The 14,590-nt window shown below is 41.4% G+C and overlaps 1 protein-coding gene across 9 annotated transcripts in view; it reads left to right on the forward strand.

Annotated features, from left to right (window-relative positions):
• The window catches only part of STPG4 (sperm-tail PG-rich repeat containing 4), a 65,059-nt gene that overhangs the window by 22,837 nt on the left and 27,632 nt on the right, over positions 1-14,590 (forward strand). For all 9 annotated transcript variants that reach the window (XM_063618060.1, XM_063618061.1, XM_063618057.1 and 6 more), the window contains 2 exons: positions 6,304-6,368; positions 6,569-6,623. In XM_063618060.1, the coding sequence (XP_063474130.1) occupies positions 6,304-6,368; positions 6,569-6,623 (120 nt within the window). The remainder of the gene's footprint in view (positions 1-6,303; positions 6,369-6,568; positions 6,624-14,590) is intronic.

Raw genomic sequence — 14,590 nt, forward strand, 5'->3', positions numbered from 1 at the left:
ACATACTTAGGTATAAATCTAACAAAATATGTACAAGATCTAAATGAGGAAAATGACAAACTGATTAAAGAAATCAAAGAAGAACTTGGCCGGGCATGGTGGCTCACGCCTGTAATCCTGGCACTTTGGGAGGCCAAGGTAGGTGCATCACCTGAGGTCAGGAGTTTGAGACCAGCCTGGCCAACATAGTGAAACCCTGTTTCTACTAAAAAATACAAAAAATTAGCTGGGCATGGTGGCAGGTGCCTGTAATCCCAGCTACTCGGGAAGCTGAGGCAGGACAATCGCTTGAACCTGGGAGGCAGAGGTTGCACTGAGCTGAGATTGCACCATTGCACTCCAGCCTGGGCAACGAGAGTGAAACTCTGTCTCAAAAAAAAAAAAAAAAGAAAAGAAATCAAAGAACTCAATAAGTGAAGAGATTTCCCATGGATAGAAAGATCAATATTGTCAAGATGTCAGTTCTTCCCAATTTGATCTTTAAATTCAATGCAATCCCAATAATAATTAGAGAATGTTATTTTGTCGCTATCAACAAACATTCTAAAGTTTATATGGAAAGGCAAAAACCTAGAATAGACAACACAATGATGAAGGAGAATAGCAAAGTTAGAGGACTGACACTACCTGACTTTAAGGCCTACTTAAAAGCTACAGTAATCAACAGAGTATTATATTGGCAAAGAATAGACAAACAGATCAATGGAACAGAATAGAGAACACAGAAATAGACATACAAAAATATACTCAACTGAATTTTGACAAAGGAGCAAAGGCAATACAACAAAGAAAAGATAGTTTTTTCAACAAATGGTGCTGGAACAACTGGATATCCACATTCAAAAAAGAAGAGGCTGGGTGTGGTGGTTCATGCCTGTAATCCTAGCACTTTGGGAGGCCGAGGCAGATGGATCACTTGAGGTCATGAGTTCAAGACCAGCCTGGCCACTATAGTGAAACCCCATCTCTACTGAAAATATAAAAATTAGCCAGACGTGGTGGCGGCTGCCTGTAATCCTAGCTACTTGGGAGGCTGAGGCAGGAGAATCATTTGAACCTGGGAGGTGCAGCTTGCAGTGAGCTGAAATTACCCCACTGCACTCCAGCCTGGGTGACAGAGTGAGACTCCTTCTCCAAAATAAAAATAAAAAAGAGGAAAAGAATCTAGACACAGACCTTAAACCCTTCACAAAAATGAACTCAAAGTTGATTACAAAACTTAAATGTAAAAAGCAAGACTATACAACTTCCAGAAGGTAACATAAGAAAATCTAGATGATGTTGAGTTTAGATCCTACACCAAAGGCATGATCCATGAAAGAAATAATTAATAAATTGGATTTCTTTGGAACTAAAATTTTCTGCTCAGCAAAAGACACTGAAGAGAATGAAAACACAAGTGACTGACTGAGAATATATTTGCAAAAGATATATCTGAGAAAGAACTGTTAACCAAAATATACAAAGAACTCTGAAAACCCAGCAATAAGAAAACAACTCAATTAAAAAATTGGCCAAACTCCTTAATACACACCTCTCCAAAGAAGACATACAGATGTCAAAAAAGCATATGAAAAAACGTTTCACATCATATGTCATCAGGGAAGTGCAAATTAAGACAATGAGATACTACACAAATACGAAATGGCCCCAATCCAGAACACCGACAACATCAAAGCTGGCAAGGATGTGGAGCAACAGGAACTCTCATTCATTGCTAGTGAGAATGCAAAATGGTATAGCCACTTTGGAAGACAGTTTGGCCATTTTTTAAAAAACTAAACATACTCTTACATAAGATCCAGCAGTTGTGCTCCATAGTATTTACCCACAGGACTTGAAAGCTTACACCCACACAAAAGCCTGCACGTGGATGTTTATAGCAGCTTTATTCATAATTGCCCACATTTGGAAGCAACAAAGATGTTGCTCAGTAGATGAATGGATAAATAAACTGTGGTACATCCAGACAATGGAATATTATTCAGCACTAAAAAGAAATGAGCTATGAAGCCATAACAAGACATGGAGGAAACATAAATGCATATCACGAAGTGAAAGAAGCCAATCTGAAAAGGCTGTATATGGTATGATTTCACCTCTATGACATTCTGGAAAAGGCAAAACTATGGAGACTATAAAAAGATCAGTGGTTGTCAGGGGTTGAGGGGAGGGAGGGATAAATGGGGAGAACACAGGATTTTTAGGGCAGTGAAACCACTCTGTGATACTATAATAGTGGATACATGTCATTGCACATTCGTCAAAACCCTTGAAAGTACAACACCAAGAGTGAGGTCTAATGTAACATATGGACTTTGAGTGATAATGATTTGTCAATGTAGGTTCATCAGTTGTAACAACTGTACTTTTTAGTGTGGGATGATGATAATGGAGGTTATGCATGTGTGGGAGCAAAGGGTATATGGAAATCTCTTTCCTTGCAATTTTGCTATGACCCTAAAACTGTTCTAAATAAAGTCAAGTATATGTATATGTATATGTATATGTATATGTATATGTATATGTATATGTATATGTAGTCACACCAAGAGCTTAGTAAGTAGGGTTGGCTTTTTTCACATTATTTCTGTTTTCTGACATTGATGGTGTTTGGTGCAACATAACTGAATTATATATCCATACTAATACCATCCTGCCACATTCAAGCTCTTATAAGATTTGAGTGCCTGGCCGGGCACGGTGTCTCACGTCTATAATCCCAGCACTTTGGGAGGCCAAGGCAGGTGGATCACCTGAGGTCGGGAGTTCGAGACCAGCCTGACCAACATGGAGAAGCCCTGTCTCTACTAAAAATACAAAATTAGTCGGACGTGGTGGTGCATGCCTGTAATCCCAGCTACTCAGGAGGCTGAGGCAGGAGAATCACTTGAACCCGGGAGGCAGAGGTTGCGGTGAGCCGAGATTGCGCCATTGCATTCCAGCCTGGGAAACAAGAGCCAAACTCAGTCTCAAAAAAAAAAAAAAAAAAAGATTTGAGTGCCTAATCAGCATGGATTGAAACATTAATTAGTGAGAATCAGATATTTTTTACCAGCCTCTTGTCTAGATTCTCTAAGCCTTAAAAATGAAGAACTGGCCAGGCATGTTGGCTCACACCTATAATCTCAGCACTTAGGGAAGCTGTGGTGGGAGGATTGCTTGAGCCCAAGAGTTTGAGTCTAGCCCTGGCAACATAGTGAGATCTCAACTCTACAATAATTTAAAAAAATAGCTAGGTGTGGTTGCACATGCCTATAGTCCCAGATAGTCAGAAGGCTGAGGCAGGAGGATCGCTTGAGCCTGGGAGGTTGAAGCGCAGTGAGTTATGGTTGCGCCACTGCATTCCAGCCTGGGTGACAGAGCAAGACCCTGTCTCAAAAAAAAAAAAGAAAAAAACTGAGAAGCATATGTTGGAATTAGAAATATATATATACACATATATATATACCATTAGACCTAAGGAAAATGGAACCAAGTTTAGCAATGCACAGGAAAACAGTCTCCTACATAAAGCAGCTGACTATTCAAGACTTTATGAAAAAAAGCCCCCTTTCAATTATGTTAAGTAGCAAAGAATGGTAAATGCCAAGTATAGTAGGACAAATATAGATGTTACAGGTAACCAATATTCATTTCCAGAATAATGCTAAGAGTTTTTCCATGAGCACTGCATTATGGAACTCTTACATGGATTGCTCAGTATAGATAAATAAATGACTGCTTTAAGAGTTTTTTTCCCCTTTTCAGTTTTCTTTTTTCGTCTCCTGTTTATATCTATGTATGTGCGAGAGAGAGAGAGAGAGAGAAGCATAAAGCAAATATGCACATTTTAAAAACAGAAGGCAAACATCCACGTAATTGTCATCAGAATCAGGAAATAGGACATTGCTGGCCCCCAAGAATGCCCCGTTTAAATTGTGTTTCTGTGCTTCTATAAGACACAAGAATGACACAAGAATACCTTTGTTTCCTTGGTGTTTATGATGTCAAGTGAGCACTCAAGCAGCACAGGTGCATCAGGAAAATGCATATATTTCACCGTAAAATTTGTATTTACTGTTATCATCACTCTATCCACAAAAAGCTGCTTCTGCAATCAAAGTTGTGTACTAATATGGGAAAGACAGCTGCAGGGTGAAATATAGTAGTGAACTTCCATATGCCAGTGAGTGCTAGGAGGTAGATGCCTTTTTAACAAAAGCGGTATTGTTTCTTAAAATCTGGGGTAAAAATAATAGGGGGTGGAGGGGATTATTCACTTCAGGTCCTAGGATTTTATAATATAACTCTTCCCTTCCTCCCTGCCAGCTCTGGATGTCTGGGTGATCTTCTCCTCCTGGCTTCTCATTTTCCTTCCTTCTTTCCCTCCCTTCCTTCACATATCTTCCTTTTTTTTTTTTTTTTTTTTTTTCAGAGTGAGTCTTGCTCTGTTGCCCAGGCTGGAGTCCAGTGGCACAATCTTGGCTCACTGCAACCCCCGCCTCCCAGGTTCAAGTGATTCTTGTGCCTCAGCTTCCCAAGTAGCTGGGATCACAGGTGCCCACCACCATGCCTGGCTAATTGTTGTATGTTTAGTAGAGACAGAGTTTCGCCATGTTGGTCAGGCGGATCTCAAACTTCTGACCTCAAGCAATCCACCTGCCTCGGCCTCCCAAAGTGTTGGGATTACAGGCATTAAGCCTCTCCTGTCTATTTTAACCAGTTCCTGACATTCTCATATCATACCTTTGGGCTAATGTCTCTAGACCCAGGGGCAATGGAGCCACCCAGGTTGTTTGCAACAATTTCCTGATGGAAATAGTGTTAGATGTGAGGCCCCTCTTTCTTGGAAGACCCTTGCTTGAGCTCCTTGAGGAAGTCCTGCCTTTCTTAAAAGCCTCCCTCAAATCTCATCATCTTTGTCATCTTGAGGTCACCCAGTTGGATTTAATCTCTTCCTACCCCCATATCTTCAATCTGTCTTTTAGCACTGATGACAGTGGTTTATGTTAGGATTGTTTCTTGTAGGTGCCTCTCACTCCTGCTGGTCAGGGACCGTAGCTCTTTTAACCACTGTATTCCCTACTACTAGTGCTGTGCTTTACCCCAGAGCAGGCTCACTAAATGGATGAATTGATTTGTTGAATCTAGAATATTTAAAGTGTGATCACTGCTGGACATAGTGGCTGACATCTGTAATCCCAGCACTTTGGGAGGCCAAACTGGGTGGATTGCTTGAGCTCAGGCGTTTGAGACCAGCCTGGGCAACATAGCGAGACTTTGTCTCTATTAAAATCAAGAAAATTAGCCAGGTACGGTGGTGTGCATCTGTGGTCCCAGCTATTTGGGAGACTGAGGTGGGAGGATCACTTGAGCCTGGGACGTCGAGGCTTCAGTGAGCTGTGATCATGCCACTGCACTCCACCATGGGCAACAGAGCGAGACTTTGTCTCTAAATAAATAAATAAAAATAAGATGTGATCAGGTCAGGTACAGTGGCTCACACCTGTAATCCCAGCACTTTGGGAGGCTGAGGCAGGAGGATTGCTTGAGCCCAAGAGTTCAAGACCAGCCCGGGCAACATAGTGAGATCCTGTCTCTGCAAAAAATAAAAAAGTAGCTGGGTGCAGTGGCACACACCTGAAGTCTCAGCTACTTGGGATGTGGAGGTGGGAGGAGCACTTGAGCCCAGGAGTTTGAGGATGCAGTGAATTATGTTCATGCCATTGCACTCCAGCCTGGATAACAGAGAATCTATCTCAAAAAAAGAAAAAAAAATGTGGCTGGGCACGGTGGTTCATGCCTGTAATCCCAGCACTTTGGGAGGCTGAGGCAGGTGGATCACTTGAGGCCGGGAGTTCAAGACCAGCTTGGCCAACATGGTGAAACCCCGTCTCTACTAAAAATACAAAAATTAGCTGGGCGTGGTGGTGTGCACCTGTAATCCCAGCTACTCAGGAGGGTGAGGCAGAGAATTGCTTGAACCGGGGAGGTGGAGGCTGCAGTGAGCCGAAATCACACCACTGCACTCCAGCCTGGGTGACAGAGCGAGACTCCATCTCAAAAAGAAAAAATGTGATCAATTTGACATTTTCCTATGAGCATCTCAGGCATGTTGTCTATAAAATTCACCATGAAGACCGAATATATGTTAAATGTTTTGAAGCTCCACCTTTGGAAATGTACCTTTTCCTTTTCCACTATTAAAGAAGGAATTATCCAATGTTGTATGGTCATAAAATAAAAGATTACGAATGACAGATAACGAAGTGAGTTTACAACCTCTATTAATCTATTGGTGTCCTTTTCCATTCTGTGCAGTCAGTTCAGCTTTCTCCGGGGCAATACGACGTGCTTCCTGCACCAGTTCCCAAATATGCTTCCAGGTAATTAGATACTTATTAAATACACTGCCTTTCTGTTTACATACCTACATGCCAATACTCCTGGCTTTTAAACCTCATTTGTGCACCTCATATGCAGATTAACATTTGAAAATATTTAACGAAAGGTAGGGAATAAGTTAACAAAGATCTTTAAAAAATAGATTTAGAAAATCACTTTTCTTTTTTATTTTAAAATATAGGAGCTGTGTATTTCGCTCAACAGTTCAAAGATTCCCAACAACCTATTTTATTCCTGTAAGTATAATGTAGACAGTTAACTCATGATGAATTTGGTGTTTAAAATATGCTGTGCTTTCTGGAGTGGGCCAAGACGGCCAAATAGAACCCTCCAGTGATCATTCCCCCCAGCAGGAACACCAAACTGAACAATTATCCACACAAGAAAACACCTCTATAAGAACCAAAAAGCAGGTGTGGGATCGCAATACCAGGTTTTAACATTGTATCAAGGAAAGAGGCACTGAAGAGGGTAGGGTAGAAAAGACAGTCTTGAATTGTTGACACTACCCTTCCCCATCCCCTGGCAGCAGCCATGTGGCACAAAGAGAGAATATGCCCTTGGGGAAGAGGGAATGCTGTGATGGTGGGACTTTGCACAGGACCACAGTGCTGCCTGTCACAGGGAAAGCAACACAGGACAGAATTCAGCTAGTGCCCGTGGAGGGAGCATTTAGACTAGCCAGCCAGGAATTGCCCATCCCAGCTGTTCCATATTGAGTTCCAGCTCTCCCTACCACTGTGGGCTGAAGTGCTCTGAGGTCCTAAATAAGCTTGAAAGGCAGTCTAGGCCACAAGGACTGCCATTCCTGGGCAAGTTTGGGTGCTCTGCTGGGCTCAGAGGCAGTGGACTTAGGGTACACAAGACCTAGTGAGACACCAGCTGGGGCAGCCAAGGCAGTGCTTGTAGCAGCCATCCCCCAGCCCCACGCAGCACAGCTTGCAGCTTCAAGAGAGAGGCCTTTTGCTTGAGAGGAGGAGAGGGGAGACTAAAGAGGACTTGTCTTGCAATCTGGATACTAGCTCAGCCACAGCAGAATAGGGCACCTCAGGCAGAGTCCTGAGGCCCCCATACCAGGCTCTGGCACCCAGACAACATTTCTAGACATGTCTCTGGCTGGAAGAGAATCCACTGCCTTAAAGAGAAGGACCCAGTTCTGGCAAGATTCATCACCTACTGACGAAAGAGCCCTTGGGCTTTGAATAAACCCCAGCAGTGACCAGACAACACTCACTGCAGGCCTTAGCCAGACAGTGCTGTGCTGCTTCAGGTGTGATCCAGCACTTTCCCAGCTACAGTGGTCACAGGGAGAGACTCCTGCCTGAGGAAAGGAGAGGGAGGAGTAAAGGGGATTCTGTCTTGCAGCTTGGGTACCAGTTCGGCCACAGTGAAGTAGAGCACCAAGCAGGATCCTGGGGTTCCCAATTGCAGGCCTTGGCTCCTGGATGGCATTTCTGGACTCCCACTGGGCCAGAGGGGAGCCCACTGCCCTGAAGGGAGAGACCCAGGCCTGGCAGCATTCCCCACAAGCTGACCGAAGAGCCTTGAGTGAACATTAGTGGTATCCAGGCAGTACTTGCCACAGGCCTGGGTGGTTGTGGCCATAGAGAGATTCCTTCTGCTTGAGGAGAGGGGAGGGAAGAGTGGAAGAACTTTGTCTTCTGGCTTGGTTGCCAGCTTAGCTGCAGTAGAATGGAATACCAAATAAATTCCTAAGTTTCCTGACTCCAGGCCCTGGCTCCCAGATGGCATTTCTGATCAGCACTGGGTCCAGGGGGCAGCATGATGCCTTGAAGGGAAGAGCCTTTGGGCCTTGAGTGAACATGGGCAGTAGCTAGGCAGTAGTTACTGCAGGCCTTGGGTGAGACCCAGTACCATGCTGGCTTTGGCTCTGACCTAGTGCAGTCCCAGGGATATTGGCCATAGAGGTTCTTGTGTCACCCCTCCCTCAGCTTTAGGCATCTCAGCACAAAGAAAGACTTCGTTTGTTTGGGGGAAGGGAAGGGAAGAGAACCAGTCTCCGCCTGGTAATCCAGGGAACTCTCTCAGATCTTATCCAAGACTACCAAGGCAGTACCTCTACAAGTCTACCAGAATCACAGCAATTACTAGGCTTGGGGTGCCCTCTAATGCAGACACAGCTACAGTGACCAAAGACAGATTACAGCACTTAATTCCCTTTGAATACTTGGAAAGCCTTTCCAAGAAGGACAGGTACAAACAAGACCAGCTGCGAAGACTACAATAAACACCTAACTCTACAATGCCCAGACATCGGCAAACATATACAAGTATCAAGACCATCTAGTAAAACACAACCTCACCAAATGAACTAAATAAAGCACCAGTGACCAATCCCAGAGTGACACAGATATGTGATCTTTCAGACAGAGACCTCAAAATAGCTGTTTTGACAAAGTGCAACAAAATTTAAGATGACACAGAGAAAGAATTCAGAATTCTATCAGATAAATTTAGCAAACAAATCAAAATAATTTTAAAAAATCAAGCAGATACTCTGGAGCTGAAAAATTCAGTTGACGTACTGAAGAATACATAGGAGTCTCCCAATAGCAGAACTGATCAAACAGAAGAAAAAATTTGTGAGCTTGGATGGGGTGCAGTGGCTCAAGCCTGTAATCCCAGCACTTTGGGAGGCTGAGGCGTGCAGACGGCTTGAGGCCAGGAATTCAAGACCAGTCTGGCCAACATGGCAAAAGCTTGTCTCTACTAAAAATACAAAAATTATCTGGGTGTGGTGGTGCACACCTGTAATCCCAGCTACTTGAGAGACTGAGGCATGAGAATCGCTTGAACCTGGGAGGTGGAGCTTGCAGTGAGCCAAGATTGTGCTGCTGCACTCCAGCCTGGGTGACAGAGTGAGACTCTGTCTCAAAAAAAAAAAAAAAAAAAAAGAATTAGTGAGCTTGAAGACAAGCTATTTGAAAATACAGTCAAAGGAGACAAAAGAAAAAAGAATGAAGCATGCTTACAAAATCTATAAAATAGCCTAAAAACGGCAAATCTAAGAGTTATTGGCCTTAAAGAGAGAGAGAGAGAGAGATTGAAGTAGAAAGTTTATTCAAAGGGATAATAACAGGGACCGTTCCAAACCTAGAGAAAAATAGAAATATTGACGTACAAGAAGGTTATAGAACACTAAGCATATTTAACCCAAATAAGACCACCTCAAGACATTTAATAATCAAACTCCCAAAAATCAAGGACAAAGAAAGGATCCTAAAGTACAAGAGGAAAGAAGTAAATAACATACAATGGAGCACCAATACATCTGGCAGCAGACTTCTCAGTGGAAACCTTATAGACCAGGGGTGAGTGGCATGACATATTTAAAGTGCCAAAAGAAAAAAACTTATCCTGGAATAGTATATTCAGTAAAAAATCCTTAAAATGTGAAGGACAAATACTTTCCCAGACAACCAAAGCTAAGGCATTTCAACACCAGACCTGTCCTACAAGAAATGCTAAAAGGAGTTCTTCACATTCTGAAAGGAAAGGACATTAATGAGCAACAAGAAATCATCTGAGGCCAGGTGCAGTGGCTCATGCCTATAATCTCAGCACTTTGGGAGGCTGAGGCAGGAGGATTGCTTGAGTTCAGGAGTTCAAGATCAGCCTAGGCAACATAGAGAGACTCCATTTCTACAAAAAAATTTAAAAATTAGCTGGGCATGATGGCATGCACCTGTGGTCCCAGCTACTCAGGGAGGCTGAGGTGGGAGGATCACTTGAGCCCAGGAGGTCGAGGCTGCAGTGAGCCATGTGTGTGCCACTGCAGTCCAGCCTGGGCAACAGAACAAGACCCTGTCTGAAGAAGAAGAAGAAGGAGAAGGAGAGAAAGAAGAAAGAAGAAAAAGAGGAAGAGGAGAAAGAAGAGGAAGGAAAGAAAAAAGAACCCTAAAACTTAACGTGGAACCACAAAAGACCCAGAATAGCCAAAGTCATCCTGAGCAAAATGAACAAAACTGAATCATTACCTGACTTCAAATTATACTACAGAGCGATTGTAGCAAAAACAGTATGGTAGTAGCATAAAAACAGACACATAGACCAATGGAACAGAATAGAGAACCCAGAAATAAATCCATATATCTACAGTGAACTCATTTTTGACACAGGTGCCAAGAATACACATTGGGGAAAGGACAGTCTCTTCAATAAATGGTGCAAGGAAAACTGGATATCCATATGAAGACGAACAAAACTAGAACCTATCTCTTGCCATTTTACAAAAATCAAATCAAAATGGATTAAAGACTTAAATCTGGCTGGGTATGGTGGCTCATGTCTGTAACCCTAGCACTTTGGGAGGCCAAGGCAGGAGGATCCCTTGAGCCCAGGAATTCGAGACCAGCCTGGGCAATATAGGCAGACCCTGTCTCTAGTTTAAAATAAAAAACAAAAACTTAAATTGAAGACCTCAAACTATGAAACTATCAAAACAAAACATTGAGGAAACTCCAGGACATTGGTCTGGGCAAAGATTTCTTGAGTGATACCCCACAAGCACAGGCAACCAAAGCAAAAATGTATAAATGGGATCATATCAAGTTAAAAAGTTTCTGCACAACAAAGGAAACAATCAACAAAGTGAAGAGATGACCCACATAATGGGGGACAATATTTGCAAACTATCCATCTGACAAAGGATTAATAACCAGAATGTATAAAGAGCTCAAACAACTCAATAGGAAAAATGTCTTTTTTTTGAGACAGGGTCTTGCTTTTTCACCCAGGCTGAAGTGCAGTGATGCAAACACAGCTCACTGCAACCTCGACCTCCCTAGTGTGAGCAATCCTTCCCCTCAGCCCCCCAAGTAGCTGGGATTACAGGTGCATGCCACCACATCCAGCAAATTTTTTTATTTTTTGTAGAAATGGGGTCTTGCCATGTTGCCCAGGCTGGTCTTGAACTCCTGGGGTCAAGTGAGCTGCCCACCTTGGCCTCCCAAAGCACTAGAATTACAGGCATGAGCCACCGTGCCCAACCTCAGTAGGAAAAAATCTAATAATTTGTTTAAAAAATAGGCAAAAGATCTGAATAGAAATTTCTCAAAAGAAGACATACAAATGGCCAACAGGTGTATAAAACGGTGCTCAACATCATTAATCATCAGAGAAATGCAAATCTAAACTACAATGAGATATCATTGCATCCCAGTTTAAATGACTTATATCCAAAATACAGGCAATAGTGAATGCTGGTGAGGATGTGGAGGAAACGGAACCCTTGTACACTGTTGGTGGGAATGTAAATTAGTACAGCCACCATGAAGAACAGTACAAAGGTTCCTCAAGAAAGTAAACATAGAGCTACCATACCAGCAATCTCACTGCTGGGTATATACCCAAAAGAAAAGAAATCAGTATATTGAAGAAGTATCTGGTGTTTGTTGCAGCACACTGTTCACAATAACCAAGATTTGGAAGCAACCTTAGTGTACATTAGCAGATGAATGGATAAAGAAAATGTGGTACATATACACAACGAAGTACTACACAGCCATAAAAAATAATGAGGTCCTGCTATTTGCAATAACATGGACAGAACTGGAGGTCATTATGTTAAGTGAAATAAGCCATACACAGAAAGGCAAACTTTGCATGTTCTCATGTATTTGTAGGAGCTAAAACTTATTAATAAAACAATCAAACTCATGCAGATAGAGAGTAGAAGGATGGATACCAGAGACTAAGAAGGGTAGTGGAGGATGGGGAAAGGGGAAGTGGAGATGGTTAATGGATACAAAGATATAGTTAGATAGAATGAATAAGATCTAGTATTTGATAGCACAACAAGTGATTATAGTCAACAATAATTTATTGTACATTTAAAAATTGACTGGGCACGTTGGCTCACACCTGTAATCCCAGCACTTTGGGAGGCCAAAGCAGGCGGATCATTTGAGGTCAGGGGTTCAAGACCAGCCTACCAGCCTGGCCAACATGGTGAAGCCCCATCTCTACTAAAAATACAAAAATCAGCCAGCTGTGGTGGCATGGGCCTGTAATCCCAGCTACTCAGGAGGCTGAGGCAGGAGAATCGCTGGAACCTGGGAGGCAGAGGTTGTAGTGAGCTGAGATCGCGCCACTGTACTGCAGACTGGGCAACAGAGTGAGACTCCATCTCAAAAAAATAAATAAATAAATAAAAATAAGAGTATAATTGGCATGTTTGTAACATAAAGAAATGATAAATGCTTGAGGTGATGGATACTCCATTTATCCTGATGTTACTATTACACATTGTATGCTTGTATCAAAATATCTCAGGTACTCCATAAATATATATACCTACTATGTAGCCATAAACATTTTTCAAAATAAAATATACTATGAATCCTTTTGCTATAGTAAGATTAACATTTTGCTCATCATAGTAGATAAGCTCTGAAGGATTAATGCAATTGATTTAAGATATACAGAAAGTATATCTGAAGATATACGAGAAATGAGTAGCCAGTTTGTGGCAAGTTGTAGAAGAAAATGTTCGGCTCCTTTACTTTCTTTAGGTCTTGACTGAAATACCGCTTTCTCAGGAAGGTCTTCCCAAGTCACCTATTCAAACTTGCTGTCCCCTTCCTTGGTTTATTTTTTACTTCATAGCATTCATAACTGTCAGACACAATACCTTTTAAAATGTATCTACTCTGTTTTTATCTTTCCCCCTCACTAGAATGTAAGCTTATGAAGGCAGGGATGTCTTTCCTGTATACCTAGCACCTAGGCAAGTGACTGGCACATAGTATTTGGTGAATTAATTAATTAAATCGCTAGAGATATTCAATAGATCATGGTATTAACAAAAAGGAAGCACCTCTCTGTTTCTTTCCTTTTAAAGATATGAAAATGCTTTTCTATTTCTAAATATTTCTAAATGCATGACCATGAGTTATGATAAAAAATGAACTCTTTTAGATAAGTAGCTAATCAGTAGGATGTCAAAAAAAAATTACATAAATCATCTGAAAGAATAAGAAAATATAAAATTGGCTGGGCACAGTGGCTCACGCCTGTAATCCCAGCACTTTGGAAGGCTGAGGCAGGCAGATCATTTGAGGTCAGGAGTTTGAGACCAGCCTGGCCAACATGGTGAAACCCCGTCTCTACTAAAAATACAAAAATTAGCTGGGTGTGGTGGCATGCGCCTCTAATCCCAGCTACTCAGGAGGCTGAGGTATGAGAATCACTTGAACCCAGGAGGCAGAGTTTGCAGTGAGCCAAGATCACACCACTGCTCTCCAGCCTGGGCAATAGAATGAGACTCAGACTCAAAAGCAAAAACAAAAACAAAAACAAAACAAACAACAACAACAACAAAACAAATAAAATATAAAATTGTTTTGGGATAGTTTGATGCACTATAATTAATTATTTGTAGTTATAAACTCAGGATCAAAAAAGACCACATAGCAAACATCTGCAAAAAAAAAATTGAGATAACTGAACAGAGCTCAGAAACAGATCCTAGAATATATTAAGACAAGATTTTTATATTTGATAAAGATGGTATGACAAGTCAGTAGGGAAAGGAAAAGATATGTTAGGTAACTTATTAAATAACTTGGAAAAGGTGTTAGATTCTCACTTCATAGCACACATTAAAATAAATTTCATATTGATTAAAGAATTAGATACTTTTGAAGCCATTAAACCAGGAGAAAATATATTAGTATATATCTAAAGATAAGCAAACTTTCTGAGATAATAGCAAAGGAAGAAATTTCAACGGAAAAGAAATGCTAGATTTGATTATATAACATTAAAAATGTTTTGTATAGCAGAAAACAAACTGCAAACAAAATAGGCAAATGCAGACTAGGAAAAGTATTTTCAACATTCCTAACAGATAAAGGATTAATAGCATTATCTATAAAATTATCATAACAATCTATAGGAAAAACAACTGAAAAGTAAAACAGATAAAGGACATAAATAGACAATTCATAAATAGGAAATTCAGATATCCAGTAAAGGTGAAAAATCTTTTGATCTCACTAACATTTAAGTGTGTGAGAGACTAAAAGGCTGATTGAAAGCTCTTTGTATGTGGGTGGTATAGAAGGCTAAATTATAGCCCCCAAAGATATGTCTATGTCCTAATGCCTGGAATCTATGGATGTTACCTTATATGGCAGAGATTTTGCAGATGTGTTTAAGGATTTTGGGATAGGGAGATTAT

This window comes from Symphalangus syndactylus, chromosome 14 (assembly GCF_028878055.3).
Source record: "Symphalangus syndactylus isolate Jambi chromosome 14, NHGRI_mSymSyn1-v2.1_pri, whole genome shotgun sequence".
In the NCBI taxonomy this organism is placed as follows: domain Eukaryota; kingdom Metazoa; phylum Chordata; class Mammalia; order Primates; family Hylobatidae; genus Symphalangus; species Symphalangus syndactylus.